The 13,036-nt window shown below is 40.9% G+C and overlaps 2 protein-coding genes across 8 annotated transcripts; one reads left to right on the forward strand and one right to left on the reverse strand.

Annotated features, from left to right (window-relative positions):
• Window positions 1-1,836: 1,836 nt before the first annotated feature.
• tmem220 (transmembrane protein 220) lies at window positions 1,837-3,759 on the reverse strand. The gene is made up of 6 exons (XM_042705541.1): window positions 3,402-3,759; window positions 3,171-3,200; window positions 3,018-3,078; window positions 2,616-2,739; window positions 2,440-2,499; window positions 1,837-2,206 (listed from the first exon to the last, which is right to left on the reverse strand). Exons 1-6 carry the CDS (start codon window positions 3,489-3,491, stop codon window positions 2,074-2,076), a joined length of 498 nt encoding a protein of 165 aa, XP_042561475.1. The 5' UTR covers window positions 3,492-3,759; the 3' UTR covers window positions 1,837-2,073.
• A 176-nt stretch (window positions 3,760-3,935) lies between these two features.
• On the forward strand, window positions 3,936-12,495 carry LOC122130773 (dual specificity mitogen-activated protein kinase kinase 4-like). Of its 7 annotated transcripts, XM_042705534.1 has the most exons (9): window positions 3,940-4,367; window positions 5,608-5,643; window positions 7,767-7,799; window positions 10,250-10,352; window positions 10,631-10,805; window positions 11,128-11,247; window positions 11,444-11,563; window positions 11,674-11,725; window positions 11,999-12,479. In XM_042705534.1, exons 1-9 carry the CDS (start codon window positions 4,238-4,240, stop codon window positions 12,196-12,198), a joined length of 969 nt encoding a protein of 322 aa, XP_042561468.1. In that variant the 5' UTR covers window positions 3,940-4,237; the 3' UTR covers window positions 12,199-12,479. The 7 variants fall into 7 exon arrangements, with proteins under 7 accessions (XP_042561470.1, XP_042561473.1, XP_042561468.1 ...); XM_042705536.1 differs by lacking the exon at window positions 5,608-5,643 and having other exon boundaries at window positions 3,936-4,367; window positions 11,999-12,481; XM_042705537.1 differs by lacking the exon at window positions 7,767-7,799 and having other exon boundaries at window positions 3,942-4,367; window positions 10,262-10,352.
• The last annotated feature ends 541 nt before the right edge of the window (window positions 12,496-13,036 follow it).

Raw genomic sequence — 13,036 nt, forward strand, 5'->3', positions numbered from 1 at the left:
GATGTACAGAAATACTGTAATGAAAGATAATGTTGGAGGGTTATGTCCATGGGAATTATGAGAATTACTGTTAGCATTTTTTCTAATACCAAAGATTGGTGGAGACCTGATCAATCAGGAAACTGGCTTTTTTTTCTTGCAATGATACACATCAAGGGAAGGAGGAAGATTTCACTCAGCAGATTCACCCATGTCTCTGAATAGACTTTGAAACAGTCCAAGTTTAAGTATCCTAAACAGCATAATGGGTGTCAACCACTAGCCCCGACCCTACATGAATATGTATCAGTCTGCTTCCCTCTGATACGAGGACTGCCACAATGTTGGTTCACGGGGGAAGTTGTTCATTAAGAGATCCAGCTGTGAGCGATTGTTTCAGTGACCTGTATTCATGGGGGTGGGGGTATAATACAAATACAAATGAATATAAGATTAATTGGATTATTGATTATTGTCAATCATTATTAACTCTGATCTTTCATTTTGATTTGCAACTTCTTCAGTACTCAGAAGTGATATTAGCCTAAGCTAAATTCCAATCAAGTTTTTAGCTTGACCCTAAATAACCGGAGTGTTAGCAACTGCCATTGTAGACTGCTATATAAGAGGTTTTAATAAATAAAAAAATGTCTTGCCTTTTTTTGGATGTGCCTGTTTTTCCAACTTGGCTTTGATTCCCTGGATAATACTTTTATGTTGCAGCACAATTTACATTTTCCTTTTTGGAGCTGTGCATGATACAAAATGAAGATCCAGAGAGTCAACTGAATAACTGATTTGATGCTTTTCTTTAATAACTGTAACTAAAGTCTTTTTGACCCAATTCCATTGCAGGGTGTAGCTTTTGGCACACTCAACCAGTCAGAAGCAAAAAATGCATTTTCTGACAGGCATGTAATTGAATACTGGTTTAACAGCCAGTTTGAGCTTGCAGTTCTGAATGGAGTACTCAAACTGGATGACAACTGGGCAACAGTCTTGTGCCAAGTTAGATCAAATCAAAACTTAGAATTACTTTTTGCTCTGTGTATTTTCACAACAAACTTTCTAAAGGGATTTCCTGTATTCTTGATTCAATCATGAAAAATAAAAGCAAGTGTATGACTGATGCATATGTGAACAGTTTACATGATCACTGAACAATGGTGACTTGTATCAGTTTTAATGAAAAACTATTATGATTTAATTCACAAATCCAGGGCAGTGTGTTTCTTGGTTAAAGCACACGCACAGATCATGCAGACTCTTGAAATCCTGCAAGTATGCACCCCTCTAACCACCACTCACCACTTTCTTGCTGCACAACTTCAAATAAGTGAAAGTTTGCTGCCACCTATGGTTGGGTGTGGTATCACTTTGGAGTTTGGTACTGCCTCAAATACTTGCAAATAACGAGATTTTGGTCTGGAATGGCTCCAGAGTCCAGACCAACCTGTTAGTAAACTGGTTCTGCTGATGGCAAAATGGAAGCACTGTAATTTGAAATGAGAAAATGACAGTATGTCTGCTATCAATATGGTTTGCAAGCCCTTCAGAATTTAATAGAATGGCGATAAAGTGGCACTAGAGAATGTCATATACCTAGGGCTTTAGTACGTTTTGTTCACTGTTAAGCATTCTGGTGCTGTGATCTATGTGACGTGTTTCTAAACTCAGAGGAATGCAGCACATGTGAGATGATGGGCTATAGTGGCTAGAGCTAAAGCAGCTTCCCTGACAGTTCATCCAGAATATTGTGCATTGGATGCTACTTCGCTTGCCGTATTTACTAATATCGTGGTCCTAAGCTTCTTTTTTAGTACCAAAGAAACTAAGCATTAAAAAGTACTGAAGTCATTTTTTTCACAAGGTTGTATTTTTATTGATACTCATGTCAATAGCTTTACATACAAATCCATATGTACAAAACCATGTATGTGTGTATTGATGAAATATCTCTGTGCACACATGATACAATACAATGCCTGACATTCTAGTCCCTTAAAGAGTTTGCCCAAGCAGATGGCCATGTCTATTGACTGGTCAGTCCTAGAGTGCTGTTTTACAGTGTGAGGGCCAGTTGACTGGTCAGTCCTAGAGTGATGTTTTACAGTGTGCGGGCCAGTTGGCGCTCAGCTCCGTGTTGATGTAGTAGTATAGCCAAGCCACAAATGGAAATATTGTGATACCAACAGCAGTGGACAATCTGACCATTCCAATTTCATCCCTACATATGTGGACAAATGCAAAAGGAGGGACTTTAGAGTCAGCAGATGGCCTATAAGCATGCAACTTAAAAAAATGTCTAAAATGGCTCCCTCTTGCAGTGTTAATCTGCAAAAAGCCCAGAAATGTACCCAAGAAATGTGGCAACCCAATTGGAAATTATACCTCAGAAAAACTGACCCAAGAGTTGTTAAACTGCTTTGACAAAGATGAAGACATCTCTCATATTCTTACCTTCCTGAATGCCTACACAAGAGAAGCCAGGTAACCGCTAACATGAGACCAGAAAATTCTCTAGGAGGGGATAAAGTAATTCATAATTAGCTTTAGAACTTCCTTTGTGTCATATATTTGAAAACAACTCAAATACATTTTAAATGGAAATACATTGATGTCATTAAAACATTTACCTTCCCTCCTCTTGTTGGAAAATATTTATGATACCTTCTTTGAAAAGTATCCATGCCAACATGGCACAAAAAGTAGTACCAATAAGCACATAGAGATCAGCTAATCTTCGCCAGATTAAAGTCTCTGAAAAATAAATATAATTCTTTAACCATTTAAGAACATTTTAAAGGAGAACCATGCTAGACACCCTAAACTAAGAGGCAATTCTGCTGTGCTGCGCAATAAAGCCACTAGATGGAAGTATAGTTACTCTAAGATGTGGCTGTTGTTAAATCACAGGGTTTAGTCCGAGGACTTTGGTCTAGTGTACATAGGCACAGTTTAACTACAAAGCCACTCACCTTTTTCTCTCATAAATATGAATGTTTCTAGTTCTCTGTTTTTCCAACACCTTTACTTGCCTGTTATGTATGGACGCCAGCTAAGGATTAGGGTCAAACTCGCTGGAATGGCATACCCAGCCTAAACCACAGCACACATGGATGGCAGATTATTTGAGCGGATATTTTAAATTGATGATATGAGTTAATAAAATGCTTACAACGTAGACATACCATCCACAATCCTGCATCCGGGTCGTTAATCTGTTGGGACATTTTAAAGACATGATTACAGACTCTCTTTCATGCATTAAATGGAGAGAAAAAATCACAGCCACACAGTAATGTAGAAGTCTATTACGTGAGACCAGGGTAAATAGAAGTCGAATGAATGATCAAAGAACAATCACGATTTCAGCGCGTCAACTCTGCCTAGGTCTATCAAATGCAAAGTAGGCTACTTACCTGCACATAGGTCGCTAATCCAAAAAACAGCGACATTAATAAATTGCAGATCCTCCAGACATTCTGAAACATGGACGATGAGCTTTTCATCACGCTACGTAAAAATACAACGTTTGACAAAGAAGTTTCTCCACTTTTCAGGGGTTCACATGGAAAACCCGGATCTGTTTCATAACTTTCCCAGGAACATGGGAGTTGAAGTTTCTGTAGTCAGCTGATGTGGCCTAGCTGTGCACGTATAGAAATCGAATTCAGAAAAATTCTGATTAATGGTTGCTCATTGTTGGCTACTAATGCCAAGGTGGTTGTTGTTTTGTATAGGTTATTATAATAGACTAACAATAAACCGTCATGAACTCAGAATAAAACGTGACCTCACTGCAAAATCCAGACGTAATATATTAAAGGTCAAAATAGCTCATCAGTAATAAAATATGTCAATAATATGTGTGGCAGCTCTTAACTGTCCTCGTTGAACAGGTCATGCGCGGGTGTTCCCACACTGAAGAAACACTTCTGGATAGCTGGAATGATTGAGCTTCGTGGGTGTGCAGTGCTGAGTGTTGAAGCTAGGTGTCCTGTGTCTGCTATGGAATGGTCTGAAACTGGATTACAGTCTATGCTAATACTGTCTTGAGCTAGGAAGCTTGCTAACCAAGCTGACCCCGTTTAGCGGCAAGATACGATTACATTTATAGCCTTAGTAGTATAAACAGTGAGACTTCGGTTAGGTGTAGATCGCTTGCTGTGTCTTGTCTCCTGTCTTGAGCGTAGGAGGTGAAGTTACTTTCGAGCTCTGCATTGCAGCCTAGTGCTGCTGCTGGAATTCATACACAATGGCGACTCCCAGCCCCAGCACCAACTCATCCTCCAGCCACAACAACAGCAATAACGCAGGATCTACAGCAACAACACATCACCACCAATCCCAGTCTCAACACATAACAACTATGAGCAGCATGCAGGGTAAGATGAAGGGAAGCAAATGGGATATATGATCGTTTTATGAATAACGATGCGCAAAGTTGTTGAACTCTGCCTCTGCTACCCTAATATATGTTAGCTTGCTAGCTGGTCAGAAATTACATTGATAGCGTCATATGAATCCTCATAAACTAGCATCTATAGCCAGCTACTTTCACCTAGATTACGTAGATTATATTATGTTTTTTTTAATCTAACATTAGTGTTAGCTTGTTGGCTATATAGCTAGGATTACTGTTTTTCAATTCTTCAACATATGTGTGACAGCCCCGGTGGTCGGATGGTTCATTGCTGTCTCGTTTGTTTATGTATGCTATCCAGCAATGTAACAGTTTACTTAATCGACTGGGGTAGTGACATGTTACGCAAGATAGGCAAAACTATATACATTAAAATACGTAGCTAGCTTTAGCTAAAAGCCAGTCATCTATCATATAGCAAACCATATTTGGTACGGCAGGTAATATTGGAACCATTGATTCACACAACGCTGTTCCCTATTTCAACCCACTGGTTAAGGCTACAGTATTTGGTAAAGAAGAGCGACACTAGCGAGAGCTAGCAGTCATTCACACACTATTAATGGGTAATATCAGTACCGTTTCAGAGGGTAATACATATATGCTAGTTAAATAGCTATCACAACTAGTCTATATAAAGGAAGGCAAGTTAGTATTAATTTTGAATAGCCCACCTTTTACAACGAGATGCAAAACATTATGTTACCAAAAGATCCCCATACCTTGATTTAAACCGTGCTTGCCAGTTGACATGGTTGAGTTGAGTATAAGTTAACTGAGTTACCTTAAATATTTAAAGGGGGATACATATGTTAGCGTGCTAGCTCGCTAAGGATAATCTTTTCGGAACAGCGGACATCAGTAGCAATAGCTCAGCAATATTAGTTTTCACGTGCTATAGTTTGGTGTCAAATTATCTATAATTTGAACAACAGTTATGAAATTGCTGTGATTGCTTCAGCAAGCAAACAGCTGCCTAAGAGTTTTACTTTATTGGAAAGAAAAACAATAACACCTTGCGCCACTGCAAAGTTCAGACGTTGTTTAGGCAGCATAATCAGGTACTTTCCCACTTCGTGACGTTTTCATTACAAGCACACCATGGTTGTTAACTAGCATTTTTGTAGTGTCTTTTAGTCACTTTTATAAATACAATTTTTCTATGTTTCTTTACAACATAAATGTTTCATTTTAACTTACAGAAACCAACACATGCTGGAGATGTCAGTGTGATACAGGTAGCTACTGTCAATGTTAATTTTCATAGCTAGAAACTAGCTTAGAGTAGAGGTACAGTGAACTGTCCCAGACTGTTTGTAATTGGCATGGGCTTATTTTAGCATCACGTAGCTTAGTACTGCAGTGTAACAGCATGTCTATGTTACCACTTTTGTGACGGAAAATGTTTATTAGCAATCACTGAATTTCAAGAGTTTGGTGTAGTGGCCAAATTATTTTCTGGATATGAGTATATGTCTTTTCCAGTGCAATTGACGTGTTCAGGTTTAGTGGTAATCACACACAAGTTCACCTAACCAGTGGTTTTAATGTTCTAACACAAGAGCTAATACACAATAATTCAGATTTTAAAAGAGAAACTCTGTGTGAAACGTATTATAAATGTATTAGGTGTTTGGGGCATATAATAGTAACTTCAGACAAAACTAAGGTGCACAAGCTCTAGGGATGTTGTTTATTAATGTTGTGCATTGTAGTGAGCAATGGTTTTGATTTACCCGTCATTCAAAGTAATGTTGTTAATTCTGTTCTTATCTCAGAAGGCATTACATGTACATTAACACTATCCATATTTAATTGCTTCATATTTAATAAGCCACACACTTAAATGGTCATCTCTTAGATCGTTACAAGATTGTAGAAGGCATCACGCAACCCAACCATTCTTTGCATATATGGATAATTTGTTGGATAACAATTTAATATAAGTCAGTTTTGGTCAAAGTTTTACTACATTCAGAACCCCAGCCATGTGGTGCTCTACGGCATGACTCCTATTAGGCCTTACTCACATAAAACTGGTTCAAGAATCATACTGGATCATACTCATGTTGTAACACTTTAAGCATAAGATAGGGTAAGTAGTCACAATTTACTTTACAAAAATACACTGGTAGGGTACTGGAAAGATGAATCCATATTGACTCCAATATTAAAAAGACTGTTTAATTACATTGATTTGTCTTCATGTTTACACCTTCACGTCACTTTGATTTGTTGTGTTGTGTGTGTGTGTGTGAGAAGCACTGAAACCTATTTCCTCCATGATGTTTTTCTTCCCCTACCTATTTGCTACTGACTACCCTAACCTTCCTGATTTGATGCTGAACTATGGTGAGCTGCCCCTGAGAAAGTAACCTTACAAGCTATAAGTTTTCTTCTCTCTTCTTGCCTGTCATGATCATTTATTTTCTTTTTACCATGGTTCATCTTTTCATCACTTTTTTCATTGTTGTTCCCCTTCACACTTGCTCTGCTGAATGCAAGTTATGTCATAGCTCGAGTAGTTCCTGATTGTTGTCTGTTATGTGTGTTATCTGTTCTGCACGCAGTGTTACCCTCATGATAACTGCATTTTTCTCTGATGTGGACGCCCTACATAAATGCCAGCTAACTCACGGAAACCGAAAGTTAGACATTGAGATTTGCAAATGTTAACACCTGGAATCGGAGGAACACAGAGTGATATAGGTCAACCAGCCCAATGTCTGTGCTTAGTCTAAGGTCTAGTCTTAGGCTAATCGTGGGAGCGTGGTGGTTTACCTCTCATCATCAAACAACAGAACAAGTAGTCATATAGTGAGTCGAGTATTGAGACCACCATCGAAATACTGTTTGCTTTTTACCGTCAGTATTTGGCATTGAACACAATGACATAGGGCAATGTTTTCCGACCATGGCCCTGTGCTGTGCTGTGCCTCCGGCCATGGTGTAGTTTTTCCAACCCTGTCTTTGTCCATCCTTACGTGATCACATATTCACCAGTCACCACAGCCTGATGAAACAAGGTAGCCAGCCTATATTTTGACTGGGGAAACAGGGAAAGGACCAGGAAGAACATGGTTAGGCCAAATTAAGTTTTCAGTTCTTTGTCTGGTTTTATGTTTTTGCATGTTCTTACATGGCCTAATATTCTTTTCTTTAATACATTTTTATTAGTTCTATATTTTGTAGGTCCCTATATCTTACGTATGGCTCTACGTCTGATGGTGTTGCCTTCCCAGAGAACAAGGAGTGGAGTGGTCTATAACTCCAAATAAGTTACTCTGGTACAGGAACATATTAAGAAAAAGAAAAAGGTCAACATCAACTGTGAAAAAAACTGTTTTCTTCTCACCTCCAGGGTTTCAGATAAACCTGTCTGGAGCTCCCCAAAGTAAGCCAACCCTTTTGTTGCTACAGTACCCACAGTTGTCAGCCCTTTGTTTCGCCTGATGGCCTGGTATGGGGAGTCTGGTCTCTGTTCTACACTAATCCGAGTGATGATTTGGGGGTCTTGTAGGCTTGTGCCGGTGCAGATGTGACCAAAGAGACATGTTGAATGGTAACAATTACCCTCTTTTCAGAGTACTTGAAACTCTTTTAGCTCGAAGCTTTTCGTTTTCTCCAAACAAGAATATAGAAGAATCTTTTACTGAGCAACACATTTGAGTGTGATGATTGAAGATGTCGGTCATTTAAATGGGGCTGTCTTGTATAGGTCTAGCTAGACAAGGCAATCAGCAGGATTGCTTTGTGTTTTTGGCCACATCTCCTTTTTCCAGAGCAGATGATTGTTTCGGGAATGTTGCATAGCTGTATAGTATGAAAGGACATCATCAATCTTTGACTTCTATTTTTACCATTTTACCATTGCGCCAAATAGTTTCAGTAGGATAATCAGAAATCGGCACAAGCCTAGGTCATAGAGCTTCCATTGACATTGGGACACCCTGATTTGTACGCCTGGGAAATCTGGTGGTCATATGGTCCTCTTGATCAAACAAATGACAAGCCAGCACACAGCCACTATATCTCCATGGGACCGAGTTTGCCATTGTGAATGTTTAATTTGATCAAATCTGCATGTGATCTCAATCTGTTGATTTTTTTTTTTTCTTTTGCTTTCATTTATCTTTGTAATAGAAGCTCGGCAAGAGTTTTTCTTTCACCCTTGGTCTCAGTGTTGGACTGCTTACCACTAACCAGCAAAGCAAGTAGGCTAATGCTTGGGAGTTGTCACAATGTAGGCTATTTTTTCCTTTCCTTCTCTCCAGTTTGCATTTTGTTTCAAGCATCACAATGAGTATTTGGCATGAGCAGCACTTAAACAAACTCTGGCCTGTTGAGACATGGAGGAGCTCGCAGAGCAGAGGAGTACAGTGGAGAGAATCTAGTCCAATCCACACATTCTTGTGGTGTGCCCCTGGAGGAGAGGGAACAGAATGCTTTCTTTGCTCTCAAGGTGAAGTCAAAGCTCCTCTCTCTCTCGCTCACTCTCTCTCTCTGTGGGATTCTCCCCCCTCCAAACAGACCAGATTGTTACTGTCTGAGTTTAACCTCTGCTTTGGGAAAACACACAACGTTGACAGCCGAGAGTGAATTTCCCTCTGTGGTAGATTATAGGTGCACCTACAGAATACCAAGAACATGCTGCTTCCCCTGGTTACACTTTGAGAGGGCTTTTGGATACCTGTTGGAAAACAGAACTAGACCTGTGCTCCTATTGTCTTGTATCTGCACACCTGATTTTAATGTTACTGTTCTGGTGTTTGTTAGATTATTATTTTATATTAAGACCTGTGCAGGTCTCTAGAAGGTCTTAGATTTGATCTACCTATGGAGTTAATGGATGGTTAAGATGAATTTGCGACAGATACGGATTAAATCTGGGCTTGGTCAGGGTCAGATAGCTAGACCAGAGTGATACATCATAGAAATATTAGAACAACTGTGAGCGACTCTCCTAGCTATGTGGCTCTTGTGGTTACCAGTCTGTCTCAGGCTCTTTTACTTCTCGTCTAGTATTTCTTCACCTCTCTATAACCTTTGCATTCAGAAGCAAGTTATCAGTCATAAGCATGAAGACACTGCATGGGGTACCACAGGCCACAGAGGGCATTGATTACCTGTGTAGCCATCAGAGTTTAGCTTTGTCTGACTATCTGACGAGCTAGTGATGTGTACATGATCAAATCAGCTTTCCTTTTTTTATGTTGATTGGCTCTAAGTTGATTGGGGAGTTAATTAATCAGATTGTGCTTCTGTGTACAAATCAGGCATATCCTTGCAACCTGTGGCTCACGCTGAATAAATAAATAAATAATCCAAAAACACAACCTTCCTTATCAACAGTGATGAAGTGGAATAACTAGATTGGACTAAGGGGAAGTGTCATTTGTTCTGTTTCTGGTCATTTATAATTGCTTGGAGTGGGTAAGTATGTCCATGTTGGGAAAACTGCAATGTTGAAGAGCAATACTAATAGTTTCTCCTGAAACAAGGGGGAGCCTGTATCATGGCTGTGGTGGAGGTGAAGGTGAGGGTGCATGCTGGTATTGGGGGACTCGGGTTGTGTGCTGTCAAATCACTGTGGGTTTGGTGGTTCTGTTTGCATGGTCACTGTTGACAGTTTTGTCCTAGTCACCCCAATACCAAGTAGTCTGTCATGCAAGTGGTATTTTTTTGTAGTGTTTCATACCTATCATACTTTGAGTTTTTTTTCCCACTATTTCTTGGTTGGTGTATGTATGTATGTATGGTGTTTGCTGTTTGCTCCACTGTTTTCTTTGAAGTTCTCAGTGCTCAGTAAGAGTCGTGGATGAAGCTCTGTACTCTCTCTGTCAGGTAAACGCAAAGCACTGAAGTTAAATTTTGCCAATCCGCCAATCAAACCCAGCGCCAGATTCACACTCAATACAGCAGCGCCCCCTTTCCAGAATCCACACATGTGAGTAAGACTTCAGTCTCTCCTTCTCTCCTCTCTCATCTCCTCCTCCTTCCCCATCCTCCTCTTCATCCCCTCCCCTGAACCCATTCACCCTGTCCTTGAGGCTCGTCCTCTCCACAACCTTTTCTCTATTCTCTTCTTGTTCACTATAATAAAGTTATCCCTCTTTATAAGCCCTTTACTTCCTACTGTAACATAATCAGTCAGGGCCTTTTAGCAATAGGCACCATTTATTTGCTAATTGTATTTGTCTTCCCACTTCCTGTTTGTGGGCCCAGAGAGCGGCTGCGGACGCACAGCATCGAGTCGTCGGGGAAGCTGAAGATCTCGGCGGAGCAGCACTGCGACTTCACCGCCGAGGACCTGAAGGACCTGGGCGAGATCGGGCGGGGCGCCTATGGCTCCGTCAACAAGATGGTGCACAAGCCCAGCAACCAGATCATGGCTGTCAAGGTAATCCCTCTCGCTCAGGCCGAATGGCTTGGTTTTGGTTCTTCCTTTTGGAGCCTGACTGCTGGCCTCCCCAGGTCTGCTCCTGATGCCTAGTTCTTTTTAGCTACTTCTTGCAGCTGCCTAACACACACATAGCATGATGATTTGTGAAATAGTCTGTGCATTTTCAGTACATACTTTAAATGTTAGCACCAAAATCTGTAAGGGCACACCGAGTTTTCACACTCACAGGAGATGGTAGCATTACTTTGGTAGATGTGTGTTGTCAGCTGTAACGCTAATGCAGCATTTATAATGTACTGACCTACCTGTTTGATGGCAGAGGATCAGGTCAACCGTGGATGAGAAGGAGCAAAAGCAGCTGCTGATGGACCTGGATGTGGTCATGAGGAGCAGCGACTGTCCGTACATCGTCCAGTTTTATGGGGCACTTTTCAGAGAGGTCAGTCAGCACAAGGCCCTTGCGGTTTTTCAACTATCAGTGCTATTGTACATTGCCTTAGCCACTCAATACTGTCTCAAGGCATTTGACATAGTCCATGGAGTATGTGTATGTGTATAAGCTTGTCTTTGATGTTCTTAAAGTATTATCTTTTTTAAAGTATTATATTTTAATTCAAATGAGCGCTGTCTTCCAGGGAGACTGTTGGATTTGTATGGAGCTCATGTCTACCTCATTGGACAAATTCTACAAATATGTATATGGTGAATCAGATGATGTTATTCCTGAGGAAATTTTAGGCAAAATAACATTAGCTGTAAGTCAACATTTTTCAAATTGAATTCATTATTTCCATTTCATAGTGGATTTGACGCAACAACTTCAAATGGAAAGTTAATCACCTTCTACTATATGCTTGTCTTACAGACTGTGAAAGCACTTGACCACTTAAAAGAAAAGTTGAAAATAATTCACAGAGGTAAGACAAATGTTCTAAATTAACCTTATATAGTTGTGTGTGGTTTATTTACTTCGACTTAGTCAGTATACAAATACGGAATTTCCTCTTTGAGTGCTTGATGTTCCAGACATTCAAAATGAGTAATGTCTAGTGACATATAAAATGACTGAGGGGTCCAGTCAGCCAATGGCATAGATGGGATTGTGATATTGTGCTGTATCTCACCATTAAGTAACTCTCTGACGTAAAGTAAAATCTTATTCTCTCACGTAATGTTTGACTTCCTCTCAGACATAAAGCCATCCAACATTCTCCTGGACCGGAATGGCAACATTAAGCTCTGTGACTTTGGCATCAGCGGCCAGCTGGTGGACTCCATAGCCAAAACCAGAGATGCCGGATGCAGACCTTACATGGCTGTAAGTGGTTTACATCCTTCTCAAAAATGGACCTCACAAGTAGTACATTTTGACATCCCCTTTTGTGAATGACAGTTTCAGTTCCTGACCTCTTTTTCCAATGAGTTGTTCACAGTGTGGTGAAGGAAGTGGTGGTGGCAGTAGTGGGAAGGGGTTTAAGAGGAGAACAGAGTGCTTGTGAGAGAGGCAGATGTGGGTTGTGATCATGGAGGCGACCGGCATGTCTACTGTAAGATGCATCTCAGATGTAGAACCTAAACAAATCTAGGCCACTCTTGGTGAAACCCCTAGAGGGATTTTCCACTCTGCCGTCATCCTCAACAGAAGGCAGAGGCATCAGTCAGGATTGGCATTCACCTGGAAAAAGTACCGCCGCTATCATCCTCTATCATACCCTGTGTGTGTGTGTGTGTGTGTGTGTGTGTGTGTGTGTGTGTGTGTGTGTGTGTGTGTGAGGATGCTTAATTTGAAGGGTATATTTTTGACATGCTAAATGCAGGGTCTTTTACAGCCACTGGGGTATTTGGGTTTAGAGGGTGCATGGAGGTCAAACGTGTTTGTGTGTACAGGGTGTTTGATGTGTTTATTTCTGAGCGGGGAGCAGGGAGCCTCGTGCCATGTGTGTGACATGACTGTGGTGCTCTCCCCCAGCCAAGCTGATGAGCTCAGCGGCTCGTCATCGCCCAATATATCTCCCTCTCCCGGCACCCCGCCACGCCATGACGCAAGATAGGGAGCACCCCCCCCCCCCCCACGTCACCCCCTTGTGCGCTCTCTCTCTCTCTCACACACTCTTACTCTCCATCTCTCTCTCTCTCTATCACACACTCTTACTCTCCCCCTCCAATTTCCATGCTAAATTTGGTAGCGGGACTGCCAGAACAGCAATGCCCTCTCTCTCCCTCCCTCT

This window comes from Clupea harengus, unplaced genomic scaffold (assembly GCF_900700415.2).
Source record: "Clupea harengus unplaced genomic scaffold, Ch_v2.0.2, whole genome shotgun sequence".
NCBI lineage: Eukaryota > Metazoa > Chordata > Actinopteri > Clupeiformes > Clupeidae > Clupea > Clupea harengus.

What these genes read in the sequence shown, in the direction of transcription:
- tmem220 (XM_042705541.1), bottom strand. Translation starts at nt 3,491, where the DNA reads ATGAAAAGCTCATCGTCCATGTTTCAGAATGTCTGGAGGATCTGCAAT. An exon ending in GATTAGCGACCTATGTGCAG is followed by an intron (nt 3,201 to 3,401) that starts GTAAGTAGCCTA and finishes ATGTCCCAACAG; the next exon opens with ATTAACGACCCGGATGCAGG. An exon ending in CGGATGCAGGATTGTGGATG is followed by an intron (nt 3,079 to 3,170) that starts GTATGTCTACGT and finishes GCTGTGGTTTAG; the next exon opens with GCTGGGTATGCCATTCCAGC.
- LOC122130773 (XM_042705534.1), top strand. Translation starts at nt 4,238, where the DNA reads ATGGCGACTCCCAGCCCCAGCACCAACTCATCCTCCAGCCACAACAAC. An exon ending in AACTATGAGCAGCATGCAGG is followed by an intron (nt 4,368 to 5,607) that starts GTAAGATGAAGG and finishes TTTAACTTACAG; the next exon opens with AAACCAACACATGCTGGAGA. An exon ending in TAGGCAAAATAACATTAGCT is followed by an intron (nt 11,564 to 11,673) that starts GTAAGTCAACAT and finishes CTTGTCTTACAG; the next exon opens with ACTGTGAAAGCACTTGACCA.